Genomic DNA, 14,539 nt, shown 5'->3' on the forward strand with positions numbered 1-14,539 from the left:
GGGTCAAGACTGAGTGAGCTGTCTCTGCCTCCGGTCTGGCTGTAAGATCTGCCTGAGACTTGAGGTCAGACCTGTATCAGTGAGCACCTCATACAGGCTGAGGTAAACACGTCTGAAACAGTCTCCCAGTTGAACCCACTCTAGGACCTTGTGTCTGTCTCTTTAGTCAGTGTTCATGAAGCTGGCCTTGCACCACTTTATGAGTTAATCTTACTCTTGAAGGCGTTTTTTCCTTTCCAGTCCCCATTCTTACATACTGGAGCTGCTAGCCCTCTTTTCTGGGCTGATTGTAGCCAGCATCCAGTAGTTATGGTCTCCTTTCCAGGCACTTCCTTGTCCTTGCCTAGTATCAGCATACCATTGTGAGTGGTACTTCTGCACCTGATTCCTTTCCATTGTCCTAGCCCTAACAGGCTGCACCTCCAAGTGAATTCTGCAAGACAAGCAGAAACACAGCAGAAAAGGACACTGTCCTGAGTCCTATAAAATGATAGATAGTTGAGCATCCTTCTAGAGATTGTAATCTCATGGAAATATAGTGCATATTATGTCTGGTAAAGTAAATGATAAAGATCTATAAATCTCTGCTCAGTATTTAGGTTGTGGTAGAACTTGGCCTTTTCTATGTTAGTGTGGTGCCCCAAGCAAAGATACCAAGCTTGATCTTGAATTCTGAGTGCAGTTGCTATGGTGGAGGAGTGAACTAACTGTCTTTCTGTTCGGTCCTTTCAGCTTTCCTTTTCTCCCACCACACCAATGAGCAGCCATGGGAGGGTCCTGTCCCTGCTGATTGCAATGCTGCTCTCCTGCTGTGGCCTGGCAGCCGTCTGCTGTGTCACAGGCTACACCCATGGCATGCACACCTTGGCTTTCATGGCTGCAGAGGTAAGATGACAGACACAGGCTGTCTGCAATTAGATTCCCAAACATTTCAAGACCAGAGAGTGGATGACAGATTGCTTTAAAAGATATTTGGTTTTTTACTTCGACAGGAATTTATTGTTTTCTTGCTTTTGTTGGGTGCTGGTACTGAATGCTTTTATATGACCTATTTCATATAATCCTTGGAGAATTATTTTTCTCAACAGTTTAGGACTGGGGGGCTGGGTTGGCAGGTCAGAGCACTGTGCAACTATGAGGCCCTGAGTTTGAATCACAGCACCATCATAAAAAGCTGGGTGTGGCAGTGTGCACGTGCTGTGACCCTAGTGCTGTGTGGAGCAGAGCAAAGGCAGGCAATCTGTGTCTGCTGGTCAGCCTGGTTCTGAGGTCACAGAGACACCGTGTTTCAGGACAGTAAGACAAAGATAGGAAGAGCACAATACCTGGCATCTCTTTTAGGTGCACAGACCATGTAGAGCAGTTACCACATGCTGGGGATTGTTGTGGGAATGTTTTTTTTCAGAGCTGGGGATTAAATGTAGGATTTTACATCCTGGGCAAGTCCTCTACCATTGGGCCACAGCCCAGCAGGAATCATTTTAAATTCTTCATACATTTGATTCCTTATTAATTCTGCTTATGGTGAAGGAGACCCTGAGGCCTAGTATATGTGGACTGTTGGAAGTTTCAGAGTGGTAAATTCAGTTTCAGGACTCTTACTCGAGAGTAGGAAAAGCATTCTTTTCAAGATATAAAAGAAATGACTGGAAGAGGGTGTTAGATCCTTGGAATTGGAGGTACAGCTGGGAGCTGCCATGTGCATGCTGAGAACTGAACATGGATGCCCTGGACGAGCAGACAGTGTTGTCCAGCACCCCAAACCCAAAGTTTTTGTATGTCTTAAAGATTTTTATAGATTTATTTAGTTTATTTTTTATGTGTCCAAGTGTTTTGCCTGTGTGTATATTTTTATTGCATGTACATCCCTATTGCATTCAAAGGTCAGAAAGAGGACATTCGACCTCCTTAAACTGGAATTACAGGGGGCTGTGAACCACCATGTGGGTCCTGAGAGCCAAAACTAGATCTTCTGCAAGAGCAGCAACTCCTCCTAACTCCTGAGTCATCTCTTAAGTCTGTTTGTGCTCTTTATATTAAATAATATATCCGACTTGTCTTCAGCCAAAGACCAACTTTGTGATTATCTATAATTTTACCTATAATTGCTAATTGGAAGAATGAAATATACTAGATACTTTTAATTTTACTCTCCACAGTATGACTTATCTTCAGTAAGCTGCTAGCTGAAATTATTAAATGGAGAATTCTGGAAATAATAGTTCATAAGTTTTGTTTTTTGGTGCTACATTAAACTCAATGCCATGTGTACTCCTCTCAGCCCGCAGGGGAGGCTGTACATCTGCACTGTTCTGAGGAGCGGAGTGACTGGGTGCTGTGCTGCCCGAAGCATGAGTTATTTGTTTAGGGTGTCCATAGTGCACTTGCTACTCACCCGAGAGTCATTTACTGGCCAATTATTTGATCACCTAGAGTAGTGTCCTAGTGTTTGTGTTTGAGTGTCCTAGTTACTTTAGTGTTGCTGTGATAAAATATGTCAACAAACCAATTTAAAGGTGAAAGGCTTTATTTTGGTTTATAGTTCTGACGGATACAGTCCATCTTGGCAGGGATGACATGGCGGCAGGACCAGGAAGCTGGCTCTTCACATTATATTTGCCCTGAAGAAGCAGAAAGCAATGAATACATGCTGCAGCTCAGTTCTCCTTTGAGAACTGAGTCCAGGATCCTGGTCGGGATGGTGGACAGGTCAAAGCGGATGGGTCTTTCTACCTCACTTAATCTAATCCAGATAAACTCTATCTGCTTAATAATGACCACAGTGTACAAGATCAGTGAAGCAAAAGAAACACTAGGTATAAACCAGGACAGGGTTACCTATAATAGAATACAGTAATGCATTAGGACATATAGGAAAAAAGATACACACACACACACACACACACACACACACACACACACAAAATATGATTTTAATTCCAGTGGTTGGGTGGCAGAGGCAGGCTGATTGATCTCTGTGAGGTCAAGGCCAGTCTGGTCTATATAGTGAGTTCTGTGATAGCCAGGGCTAGATTAGTGAGACCCTGTCTGAAAAAAAAAGCAAAGAAAAACAAACAACATACCTCCTTTGGATAGGAGAGAGCTATGTAGTAGATATACTGAAGCTACTGATTTATTGTCAGAACAAATTAGGTGTAAATATTTAGGAATTTGTTAGAAGCGAGGTTAAAGTTTATTTTTGCATAGCAGTATTCAATTCAGAGTATATGTAGTGCCAATAAAATTAGAAAGGGGCCAGGGCTGGAGAGATCACTTACCAGTTAAGAGCCCTGCCTGTTCTTTCAGTGGACCCAGGTTTCATTCCCAGCCACTCACATGGAAGCCTACAGCTGTTCTTAACTCCAGTTCCAGGGGCTCCTACACCCTCTAGATGGTCAAGGCCACCACGCATGTGGTGTGCATCGTGCACATAAAATAAATCTTACAAATTTTTTAAATTAGGAAAACATTTAAATACTTAGTGAAAATTTAATCCCAGGTGAATATGTGTTTCCTCTTTAAAAGACCTATTTAAAACATACATACTTATATTAATTAGATTGCCATAAGTGTTTTATTACAAAGTATTCTTTGAATGATATTCTTAGTTGCTCCTCCCCTCCCCCCAGTTATCTGACTTTTAGTTCATAGTCCGGCCAAACTTAGAAAAAGATATACCTAAAAGTAAACACATTTAAAGCAGGTTGAGTGGCTGGGTGTGGTGCATGCATATACTTACAGTCCCAGAATCCAGGGAGACCTCTGAGCTTGAAGTCAGCATGGTCTACATACATAGCTGCAGGCTAGCTAAGACTACATAGTGAGACCTTGTTTCAAGAAACAATTTCATCTCCCCTCTTTAGACAATACTTAGGCAGTGTCCATTGGCTTTGAACTCCTGAGCCTCCTGCCTGAGGTTATTGGTGTGTATGATCATGTGTGGCTTGAAGAAATGGTTCTTAAGATCAGTTTCTAGTTAAAAAAAAAATACCATGAGAGTCTTATTTGGGGTTTGATTCTTTTGTTCTTTGTTCTGGTAAATGAAGGATACAAAAGCCTGAGGACAGAGCAGCTGTGCCCATATGTGACAGTTGTAGGTGATGTGTAGTTGGCAATACAGGGACACCTCAGTCAGATACCCTTTTAGGTAACCAATCATGGTGGCGTAGAGTTATTATGTCAGATAGAAGTGGTTGTGTGACACTTAGGATGGCGCTCCGTCACCATTGCAGAAGGCACTCCTCAGAGGTGGGCAGGCATGGCTGCATTATCACTATCTGCTGGAAAAGTTGCTAAGTTGGTCTCCTGGGTTATGAAGATATTCCTGGGAAACTGGGGCTGATACACGTGACCAGTCTACTTTTCATCTTGTTTGTTTTTAGAAATCTGCTTTTTAGTTAAACTAAGAAGTTTTTCTCTTTTGCAGTCTCTTCTTGTGACCGTGAGGACAGCTCATGTGATTTTAAGGTGAGTAGAAATGTTGGAGAGATGACTGACATTTACTTGTTCACTTGACTTTGAGATGGAATATATAACATGAGATGAGATGTTAAATATTTAACAGTGTGACTAAACTATACCATGTTTAAGCCAAATTTACTTGTAATGGTAAGCTAAAAGCTTTTCTCCTTTCTGTCTGTATTGTAGATACGTAATTCACCTCTGGGACCTCAACCATGAAGGGACTTGGGAAGGAAAGGGAACCTATGTGTATTACACTGACTTTGTCATGGAGCTCACCCTCCTGTCCCTGGACCTCATGCACCACATTCACATGCTGGTGAGTCCCCAGGGAGAGCTCGGACAGAGCCGACCCTGGCTTGTACCCTCAAATGAAGAAATACTAAAGGTGACATGGATGAACCCGTTAAGTGTGGTTGGGCAGCTTTCCTCCTTGGGCAGCTAGGTGGAAGCAGTGCTGTGGGGCTGCGCTGGGTGGTGGGTGCTCGGACACAGTCAACAGAGCAAGCATCCTTAGAGCACAGTAAAGGGGACCTTCCCTAGAGCGGCTGTGGCTCCCACTGAACACGTGCTCTTCAGTAGTAATGGGAAGGAATTCCTGCTGCTTTTGCCTTCTTAGGATTTTTGGTTTCCTACCTTTGTAATTAAAAACAAAATCTTTGTACTTAAAAATCTACCTCATTAAATTGGTGTGTCAGAAATTTCAGTATTGAAGCCAGTTCAAGGCCGGGCGGTGGTAGAGCACGCCTGTAATTCCAGCCCTCTGGAAGGCAGAGGCAGGCGGATTTCTGAGTTCGAGGCCAGCCTGGTCTACAGAGTGAGTTCCAGGACAGCCAGGGCTACACAGAGAAACCCTGTCTTGAAAAAAACCAAATTCCCCCCAAAAAACCAAACAAACAAACAAACAAAAAGCTACCTGTTCAGTCTTACCCACCTATAATTCTAGAACTTGTGAAGAAAAGTCAGGGGAGTCATCAAGGTCAAGGTCAGCCTGGGTGTGTGTGGGTATATATATACATACACACATACATACATACATATACTGAGACCTTGTCTCAAAAACTGAGGACTGACTGGGGATGTGGCTAAGGGAAGGGCACTCACCTATAGAATATTTAATGACCTGGGTTTTATCCCCAGCACCATAGGAAGGAAATGTAAGTCTCTTTGACAGGTGAGCATTAAAAAAAATCTAATAATGGTAAGAATCAGTGTAGTAATGGGCAATTTATATACTCATCACATTTAAAAGGTACTGGGACATCACATTTACAAGTGTACCTTTTGAAGATGGAAAAAATGAACATTCTGCTTTATTTTTTAACTTTATAAATTTTATTATGAAAAACTTGCAAATAAACACTGCACTCTACATAAAACAGAAGTTCGTATATTACTACTTCTGGCTCTGCACTATGTTGTGTATATGTTATGAAGTCCTTCTGGCTTCATCCTTCCAGCTCTGGGGTTACAAATGTGCATGGTTACACCTGGCGTTTTGTTTTGTTTTGTTTTGTGTAGCCTTGGCTGTCCTGGAACTCTGTCATTAGGCCAGGCTGGCCTCAGATACACACAGATCTTCTAGCCTCTGCCTCCCAAGTGCTGGGATTAGCTGACTGGCTCAATGGGCACTAGCGATCCTAACTCAGCATCTGCTCGTGTCTCAGCCTTGAGCTGGGTCCTTAGCCCCTCACGTTTGCTGTTACTGTATATTTCACTTCCCTCTATCTCTGTTTAGTTGTTTGGCAACATCTGGTTATCTATGGCTAGCCTGGTCATCTTTATGCAACTTCGTTACCTGTTCCATGAGGTACAGCGTCGAATCCGTCGCCACAAGAACTATTTGCGAGTCGTAGGAAACATGGAAGCCAGGTAAGAAAGTATGGCTTTCTGTTAGAGATGACATAGAACTTTCTTCCTGGAATGTGGGGGGATTCCAGAAAATACAGGGTTCTTAGTTTTAGTCATTGTCTGTTGTTGCTACTAATTGGAGGCTCCTGGGGTCTCTGACATCTTTGTTTTGTGAAGGTGTGTCTTGATTACAATTTACACATGTATGTTTATGGATGCGGCTCACTCACTGAAGACACTCTTACGTGCCAGCTTGAGGCTAGCCCAAACCAGAAAGGGCAGGTCTTTTTCATTCTTAGGGACAGTTGGGGTCTGATTCCTCTGATATATATATCCACAGATGCCCTGACTGTGTCGCTCACAGGTACCACTTACTGTTCCTGCAGTCAGTTTTGTGCTGAATTTCTCACTTGTATTTTTTTTTAAGAACTATGAAGAATAAAAGTAATTTTTTTCACTTGATCGGTTTTGCTGTGTGAGTGGGCCATTGTAGTGGCTGTGTGAATAATATGGTGTACTTTGGTGGTGTGTGAAATTGATGAGTTCCTCCTGGGCCTGTTCTGTGTTCTGCAGGTTTGCTGTTGCAACTCCAGAGGAGCTAGCTGTCAATAATGACGACTGTGCAATCTGCTGGGACTCCATGCAGGCTGCAAGGAAGCTGCCCTGTGGACATCTTTTTCACAAGTAAGAGTAAGAGCAGAATGGGTTTCTGTCCCGGGAGAGTGAGTGCTTTTTTTTCCATGGCTTTGAACATAAGCCCAGCAGTAGAGCAGGAATGTACCTCAGCCAGGCCGACCTTGTTGTTGGTGTTGCTTGGAGCCTGTGACTAGCTTTTTTTTTTTTTTTTTCACTTTTACCTGTGAACCTTTTCTTTTTGTTTGCCTTTAGATGATTCTTTACCCATATTTGCCAACTTAATTTCTATTTATTAGCTTTCTTCAAAAATTTTCCCCATTTTAAGTTCTAGAGAGCTGGGTTGAAATGAAACCCCATACCAAGAACACTTGAGTGATCCATTAGCAAACATCACAGACCGTTCCATAAATCTCCAAGATCAGAGAAGGTCTCATTTCAGAGATATCAAGACTACTTAAGCTAAATAATTTTGTGTATGGACTTAGTATTTTGCTACTAATAGATTTAGAGGTGTCGTTTGGCCCTTTGACTATTGAAATTTATTTTAATCTTATTGCCTTTAGTTTTTTCCTTTTTTATATCAGAAGGGCTTTGGAGTTAGAGTTAACAAATGTCCTCACAGACAGTTTTGTATGTTAAGATACTATGTGGAGCTGCTGGGCTCAAATGGAAATGACAGGTGAGGTCTTGGTTTGTGGAGCTTGTAGTCTCATTCAAGAGTGGAACAAGAATTAACAGGCACATTTAGAATGTGAAAGTCTAAATAGACCTGTATGTTTTAGAGAAACAGGGCTCTGAAGTGCTGGTGCATTCCTCTAATCCCAGCACTTTGAAGGCAGAGAGGAATCTCTGAGTTCAAGGCCAGTCTGGTCTACAGAGTAAGTTCCAGAACAGCCAAGGCTACACAGGGAAACCCTGTCCTCAAAAGAAAAGAAAAAAGAAAAGAAAAAAGAAAAGAAAAGAAGACAGGGTTCTGAAGAGTAGTAACAAAGGAATCTGATTCAGATTAGAAGGAAGTGAGGGACTTTTAGCAGAAGTGAGATCTTCGAAGGAAGAGTAGGTCAGGGAGGGTATAAAATGGGAGGCACAAGGAGCAGCTCCGGCAGAGGGGAAGGTTGGTGTGTTGATGGAGCTAGATAGAAGCCAGCGTATGAGACTCATGGTGGAGGAAGCAGTGTGTCTGCCAAGGGAGGAGATGTAGGCAGGGCTGGAGGGCCACTGCATGGTCAGAATACCACTGAAGGATTTTAAGTGAGGTGCTGGATAGAAAGGAGTGAATTAGATCTGCAGAGCCAGTGTTTTGAAGAAAAGGCCATGGCTATTTATAACCACATTGGTCAGTAGCTATGGTAGTAAAAAGAAAGATCACTTGAGTAGAGGGCTCAAAGGTGGAAGAGGCTGAATGCTGAGTGAGTGAGTCACATGGATTCTGAAGTAACTGGTGGTGGAGATGAGAAGTCAGGCCATGAAATGGTGGAGGAGGGGCCATAACCAGGAGGTGGTAGATGTCTATGCATCAGAGAGGGTGGTAGCCACAAGTATTTATTAGCATTTACATCTGGCTAGTGGTAAAGAAAAGTAAAGTGAAATGAGAAGAACAGTAATGCTGGTGATTTCTCATAAAGTATGTTGGAGAGCAATTGAATATGTTGTGTCTCTTCCTTTGAACCCTTTGATAGCTCCTGCCTTCGTTCTTGGCTAGAACAAGACACCTCTTGTCCAACATGCAGAATGTCTCTTAATATTGCTGATGGCAGTCGTGCCAGGGAAGACCAGCAAGGAGAGAACTTGGATGAGAACTTGGTTCCTGTAGCAGCTGCCGAAGGCAGGCCTCGCGTGAACCAGCACAATCACTTCTTCCACTTCGATGGTAAAGTGGCTCCCACTTCTACAACTCTCCGTACGGCTTTCTTTCCTAATATGATTTTGTTAGGATTGTAAACTGTCCTGTATAGATAAGTTTACTAGTACTTAAAAAATGTCTTTTACTACCTTTACTAAAGTACATGTATACATATACTACATGGTATCTCTGTGGAGGTCAGAGGGCAATTTGTGAACGTTGGTTCTGTTCTTGTATCATGGATCCTGGACTCACTGGCTTGTCAGGCTTAGCATCAAGAGCCTTCACTTGCTGGGTTATCTTGCCAGACTTAATATTACATTTTAACTTCCTTTATTTAGTTTTAATACAGGTTTTTTTTTTCTGTGTATCCCAGACTGGCCTTGATTACAGGCGTATAACCACCATGTCTGCCTTATCCCTCAGTTTCAAAAGTGTTGGTGGCGCACGCCTTTAATCCTAGCACTCGGAGGCAGAGACAGCTGGATCTTCATGAGTTTGAGGCCAGCCTGTCTACAGAGTGATTTTCAGGACAGCCAGAGCTGCACAGAAGTCCTGTCGTGAAAAAAAAGGAGGTGGGGGGGGTGAGGTAGGGAGGTGGAAGTAGTAAAACTGAATTAAGTGTGCCTTCAAGGAGCCCACAGAACAGTTTAATAGTTAGCCTTTGCTAAAAATTGGTTGTATTGGTGTGTTATGTAAACATACGGTGAAGGTTCCTTGAGTTGTCTTCTCGGGGAGTAGCATAGGTGGAATCTGAACTGGGGCCCTGGAGAGAGCCACCTGGCAGGAACTTGACATTGACCAAGGAGAAGTTCCTCTCCCAGCCTGGAGCAGGAAATCTTGTCTTGGCTCCATGTTTCTCCCGTCACTCTGTTCCCATCCCCAGCTTTCCTTCCAGGTGACCCGGTAACCCGTTCAATGTAGCCGCGGGCGACTACAGAGCCCTATTGCTTTCTTCATAAAGCATGGCTGTCATGGGTATTGTATGGGGGTTGATTATCTTTCCTTGAGTCACATCACCCAGAGGATATCGGGCCCATCAATTCCAGTGCCATGGGCTGTGTGAATTCTCACTCTGGAATTTTCTTGGGAGAGGTGCTGTCCAGACTCTGATTTAAGTAAGTCAAGTCTCTGAGGGTGAATATGGTAAGACTATTGGTACAGTCCTGAAAGGCTCAAGGGGAGCAGAGGCCAAGTGGCTGCCTGAAGGGGCTTCAAGGAGCTGGTTTGGTTTTGATATTAACAAAGGTGTTAGAGCACAGACCTCTCCTACCACATGGGAGGCAGAGGCAGGCAGATCTCTGAGTTGCAGGCCAGCCTGGTCTACATAGAGAGTACCAGACTAGCCAGGGTTACATCATGAGACCCTGACTCATAAAGAGAACTGTACAAAGTATAAAAGTGGGTTTTCCTCCAAGCCCCTAGCTCCTGGAATAAGGACTCTGAGCTCAAATTATATTTACAGATATTGTGGCCATAAACTTTGGCTGTTCCCAACTGGCTGATATATTAATTATTCCATTATTCTATTCTGAGTTGTGCCATGTGGCTGATTACCTCTGTTCCTCTCCAATGCTTCTGCCCTTCTCCATGTTTCTGGGGCGAATCCTTCATGCCTGGCTCTGTCCTAGAATCCTTGCTTCCCATGGAATTTCCTGCCTCAGCTACAGCCAATCAGCTTTATTTGACAGGTAAAGCTTCCAAACAGACAAGAGATTTCTTACAACCAAGCACAAGTTTGTTCTCTCTCAGTGCTGGGTTGAACTCTTTCATGTGGGCCTCAACATGCTAATCAAGCCCCTTCCCACTGAGCTGTGTGTATTCCCAGCCCTTTTCTGTTTTCTGCTTGAGATAGGGTCTCATGATGCTTCTCGGGCTGCCTTTTCACTTGTTAACTCTCTTGTCTCAGCCTCCCAAGCAGCTAGGATTACAGACCTGCACACCAGACTTGGCTTCCTTGGTACAGGTTCTGAAATGTGTTAGCAGATCTTGGAGATGGTACCTGGTCTTTATGTGTGTGTGTGTGTGTGTGTGTGTGTGTGTGTTTGTGTGTATGTGTATGTATGTAAATATATATACATATATATATAGTGATTATATACAGTAGTTACATTATTATTATATCATATCATATATTACTACAGCTATAGTCAGTCACTTTGTCCCTTGTGTGTTCTTGAAAAAAACATCCATTTTATTCTAAGTACATTTATTTTATTTGGCAAGACCCCTTGTAGCCCATGCTGTTACTTGGTGGTAAAGCAATACAACCCTTACACATGGAGCTTGATAATGAATTGCTTTGTAGTTGGGACATGATGGCTTTGAATTTTGATCCTAAAATAACAGAAACAACAACTGCCAATGATTATATCATGCCAGAAACCTATATTGGAGAACTCTTTGAAAAATAATTTTTAATCTGAAAACTAAGGTAACCCTCCATTCCCCAAGGCATTGTGTTTCATTGCGTAGCTCTTGCTGGCTTGGGGTTCACTATGTTGTCCAGGCTGACCTTAAATTCACAGACATCCCTCTGCCTCTGTCTCCCAAATGATCAGAGTGAAGGTGACTACCAAGGAATGGAGGTGTGTACCTCTCCCGAATGGGTAGGAGAATACCCGAATACCTACTTAAAAAGGGCGTTCACCACAATGCCCAGAGCAGGGTTAAATCTCTAAATTATATTAAGCAGAAAGTACTTCTTGAAGGTAATCATGAAAGTGACTCTTACACATAAATAATTTGTACTGGTTGTCAGAAGTGAAACTGAGCTGTTACAGCAGTTCCAGAGCTGTGGGAACCCTGGGCGAGAGCAGGGATTGCAGGTGGAGTGGCTGTTGGGCCTCACATCCTGCCATGTCATTAACCTGTGTGCTCTTGGATGTGTTTCCTAACTTCTCAGTGCCTCTGGGGCCAGAGACCAAGGTTGGGGCCAGAGTCATCCCTGAGAGGGATGGAAAGCACATGTGGGTTTCAGCGAGGACAGAATCACTAATCTGGAGAAAACACTTGGCATAAAATGGCCTAGCATGACGAAAGACCTCAGTGAACAGAACTGTTGAGTAGAGTGGCTAGATATACAGATGACACTGGGGCAGGGACCAAGGCACTAATTCTTGTGTTGCATTCTGATTTGTTGTAGGGTCCCGGATTGCAAGCTGGCTGCCAAGTTTTTCAGTTGAAGTGATGCACACTACCAACATTCTTGGCATCACACAGGCAAGCAACTCTCAGCTAAATGCCATGGTAAGAATTGCTAACGGTTTAAGATGAGAACTAGTGAGTGGTCAGGAGGGCACAAGGAGCTCTGGGATGTGTGGATAGTGTGCGTGACCTTTCTGGTTCCTCTCTTCCCTAGTAGCACAGCTAAGTATTCAGGGGCCACTTCCATTTCTTTCTGTTTACTCCTCCTCTTTGTCTCCTCCCTGCCCCTTCCCTCCCTCTCTTGTATAAAAGATGAAATCCAGGGCCTTACATGCGACCTCTGAGCCTTATTCTTGCTATGTCTTTGACACACTAAGCTAATAAGCTGGCGCTGACTGGTGAGTACTTAGGTCATGAGGCGGGCAGCTGAGACTCGTCAGGAACTTGCTTTCCTTTACCTGTGGCAATGCTCACTATTAGGCTTACCTAACTGTGACCTCAGCCTACGGAGACTACTTGATTTAAGCAAACATTCAGAAGGAATTATTGACAAGGGTGAGCAATGTAAAAAATTGTATTAGAACTATCAAATACATTTTACATTTTTTTGTTCCTTTGCCTCCAAAGTAAGTGTGTGTGTGTGTGTGTGTGCGTGCGCGCGTGCGTGTGTACACCCATGTCTCTGCACCTTATAACTTTTAGGCATGCTTTTGGCTCAAAGAAATTGTCCAAACACTTTTAGTTTTTGTATTTTTCTGAAGTTGTGTATTTGGTTTTTGGATTCTGTCTAACATGGAATTCTATGTAGAACAGGCCTGCCTGCTTCTTCCTCCTGAGTTGGAACTGAAGGCACGTGCTGCCTAACCTGGCCAACCTTAAGTTCTCTATTGAAAAAAATTGTGCTAAAAGTCTGTCTCTGTGAGTGGACTCTACTCAGCAATTGCAGGCCCATCAAGGCAGGTTGGCAAGATGGTTGTTGATCTATAGGAAGAAAACAGTGGAAACAGTTGCTCAGGCTGTTGGTGAGGTGGTACTGGGAACTTGGGAAGGGTACCTTGTTGGAGCAGATTGAGGTTCGTAGCAAATTTAAAGGGACAGTACAGAGATTTCTCATGCACCCTTGTGCTACATGTGAGTTTGTACAAATGTGTAGTAAAGTGAAGTCACCATAACAGTGCCATTCCAAGGAGTTCTTTTCCCTCATCCATCGCCATAGCTTTGTTTTCTTGGAATGTTAAGCGGTCGATTTGACCTAATAATTCATATATAGGCTTCCCCCATGCCTTATCATGGATCAATAGCTCAGTTTTTTGAACACTGAATGTTATTATCTGGATATATAATAGTTCATTTGCTTATACTTTTATGGAAAAAAAAGCTTTATTTTATTTTTACTCATGTATATATGTGTGTGGGGCTATCCATGGAAGCCAGAAGTGTCAGATCCTTTGAAGTTGGGCTTATAAGCACTTGTGAGCCATGGATGCTGGGAATTGAACTCGGGCCGTTCTGGAAAAGTAATATGTGTTCCTAACTGTTGAGCCACCTCTCTAGTCCCACCTTGATTTCTTTAGCATACAGTCTTGAAGTCCTATGGCATAAGTCCTCCAGCCTTCCTCCTCTTCTTTAATGGTATACTGCCTATCCTAGCTCTGAGTTTTCCTATATACCTTTAGAATCACTTTGTCACTATCTATAAAAAAGCTTGCTGGGATTTTGCATTAAATCTTTAAGTCAAGTTAGGAGGAACTGTCACAGACATCAGCTTGCCTCTTCTGGGATTAAAAGTGTGGACCACCATGCCTGGTGTGGTGGTCTGAGTGAAAACGGCCCCCATAGGCCCATAGGGCATGGCATTATTAGGAAGTGTGGTCTTGGAGTATATGTGTACTTGTTGGAGGAAGTGTGTCACTGAGGGTGAGATGCTCAAGCCAAGCCTGGTGTGGCCTTCTCTTCTGCTGTCTGCTGATCTGATGTGGAGCTCCAGTGCCTTCTCCAGCACCATGTCTGCCTGCACACTGCCATGCTTCCCACCATGCTGAGAGTGGACTGAGCCTCTGAAACTGTAGAGCAGCGCCAAGTAAATGTTTCCTTTGTAAGGTGTTAACTGTGGTTATGGTGTCTGTTCACAGCAATGGAAACCCTAGCCAAGATACCTGGCTACCTTTTTTTTGTTTGTTTGTTTGTCAAAGGAAGTTCTTTTTTTTTTCATCCTTTCCTCTCTCCCTCCCTGGTGGAGCTGCTGGGAGTTAATCCTGGGCATTACTTATATGTGAGGGCTCCTTCTTCATTCCCCTCCGCCTCTGTTCCCTTCTCTTCTCCCCTCCATCTCTCTGTGTGCTGGGAACTAAACCTACAGCCTGTGCCTGCCAGGCAAGTGTTTTGCTACTACACTACAACCCTGGCCCTTGTCTCCCTGCTTCTGAAGATAGGTTCTCTAGTCCAGGTTGGCTTGAACTCATGATCCTCCTGCCTCAGCCTCCTGAGTACTTGGATTAGAGAGCACAGCCATGGGTTGTTTTTTAGTGAGGAATATATAACTAGGAATGATCTTTGGAGAAATAGAAGTTGAAGGTACAAAACCTGTAAAAATACTGACTG

At 43.4% G+C, this 14,539-nt stretch overlaps 1 protein-coding gene across 4 annotated transcripts in view; it reads left to right on the forward strand.

Annotated features, from left to right (window-relative positions):
- Amfr (autocrine motility factor receptor) overlaps nt 1–14,539 on the forward strand; it is a 34,104-nt gene that overhangs the window by 12,358 nt on the left and 7,207 nt on the right. For 3 of the 4 annotated variants that reach the window (XM_052167349.1, XM_052167352.1, XM_052167351.1), the window contains exons 4-10: nt 733–885; nt 4,427–4,467; nt 4,648–4,780; nt 6,200–6,333; nt 6,886–6,996; nt 8,628–8,848; nt 11,937–12,040. In XM_052167349.1, the coding sequence (XP_052023309.1) occupies nt 733–885; nt 4,427–4,467; nt 4,648–4,780; nt 6,200–6,333; nt 6,886–6,996; nt 8,628–8,848; nt 11,937–12,040 (897 nt within the window). The remainder of the gene's footprint in view (nt 1–732; nt 886–4,426; nt 4,468–4,647; nt 4,781–6,199; nt 6,334–6,885; nt 6,997–8,627; nt 8,849–11,936; nt 12,041–14,539) is intronic. The other variant, XM_052167350.1, reaches the window with a different exon arrangement.

Source organism: Apodemus sylvaticus, chromosome 21 (genome assembly GCF_947179515.1).
Source record: "Apodemus sylvaticus chromosome 21, mApoSyl1.1, whole genome shotgun sequence".
Classification (NCBI taxonomy): domain Eukaryota; kingdom Metazoa; phylum Chordata; class Mammalia; order Rodentia; family Muridae; genus Apodemus; species Apodemus sylvaticus.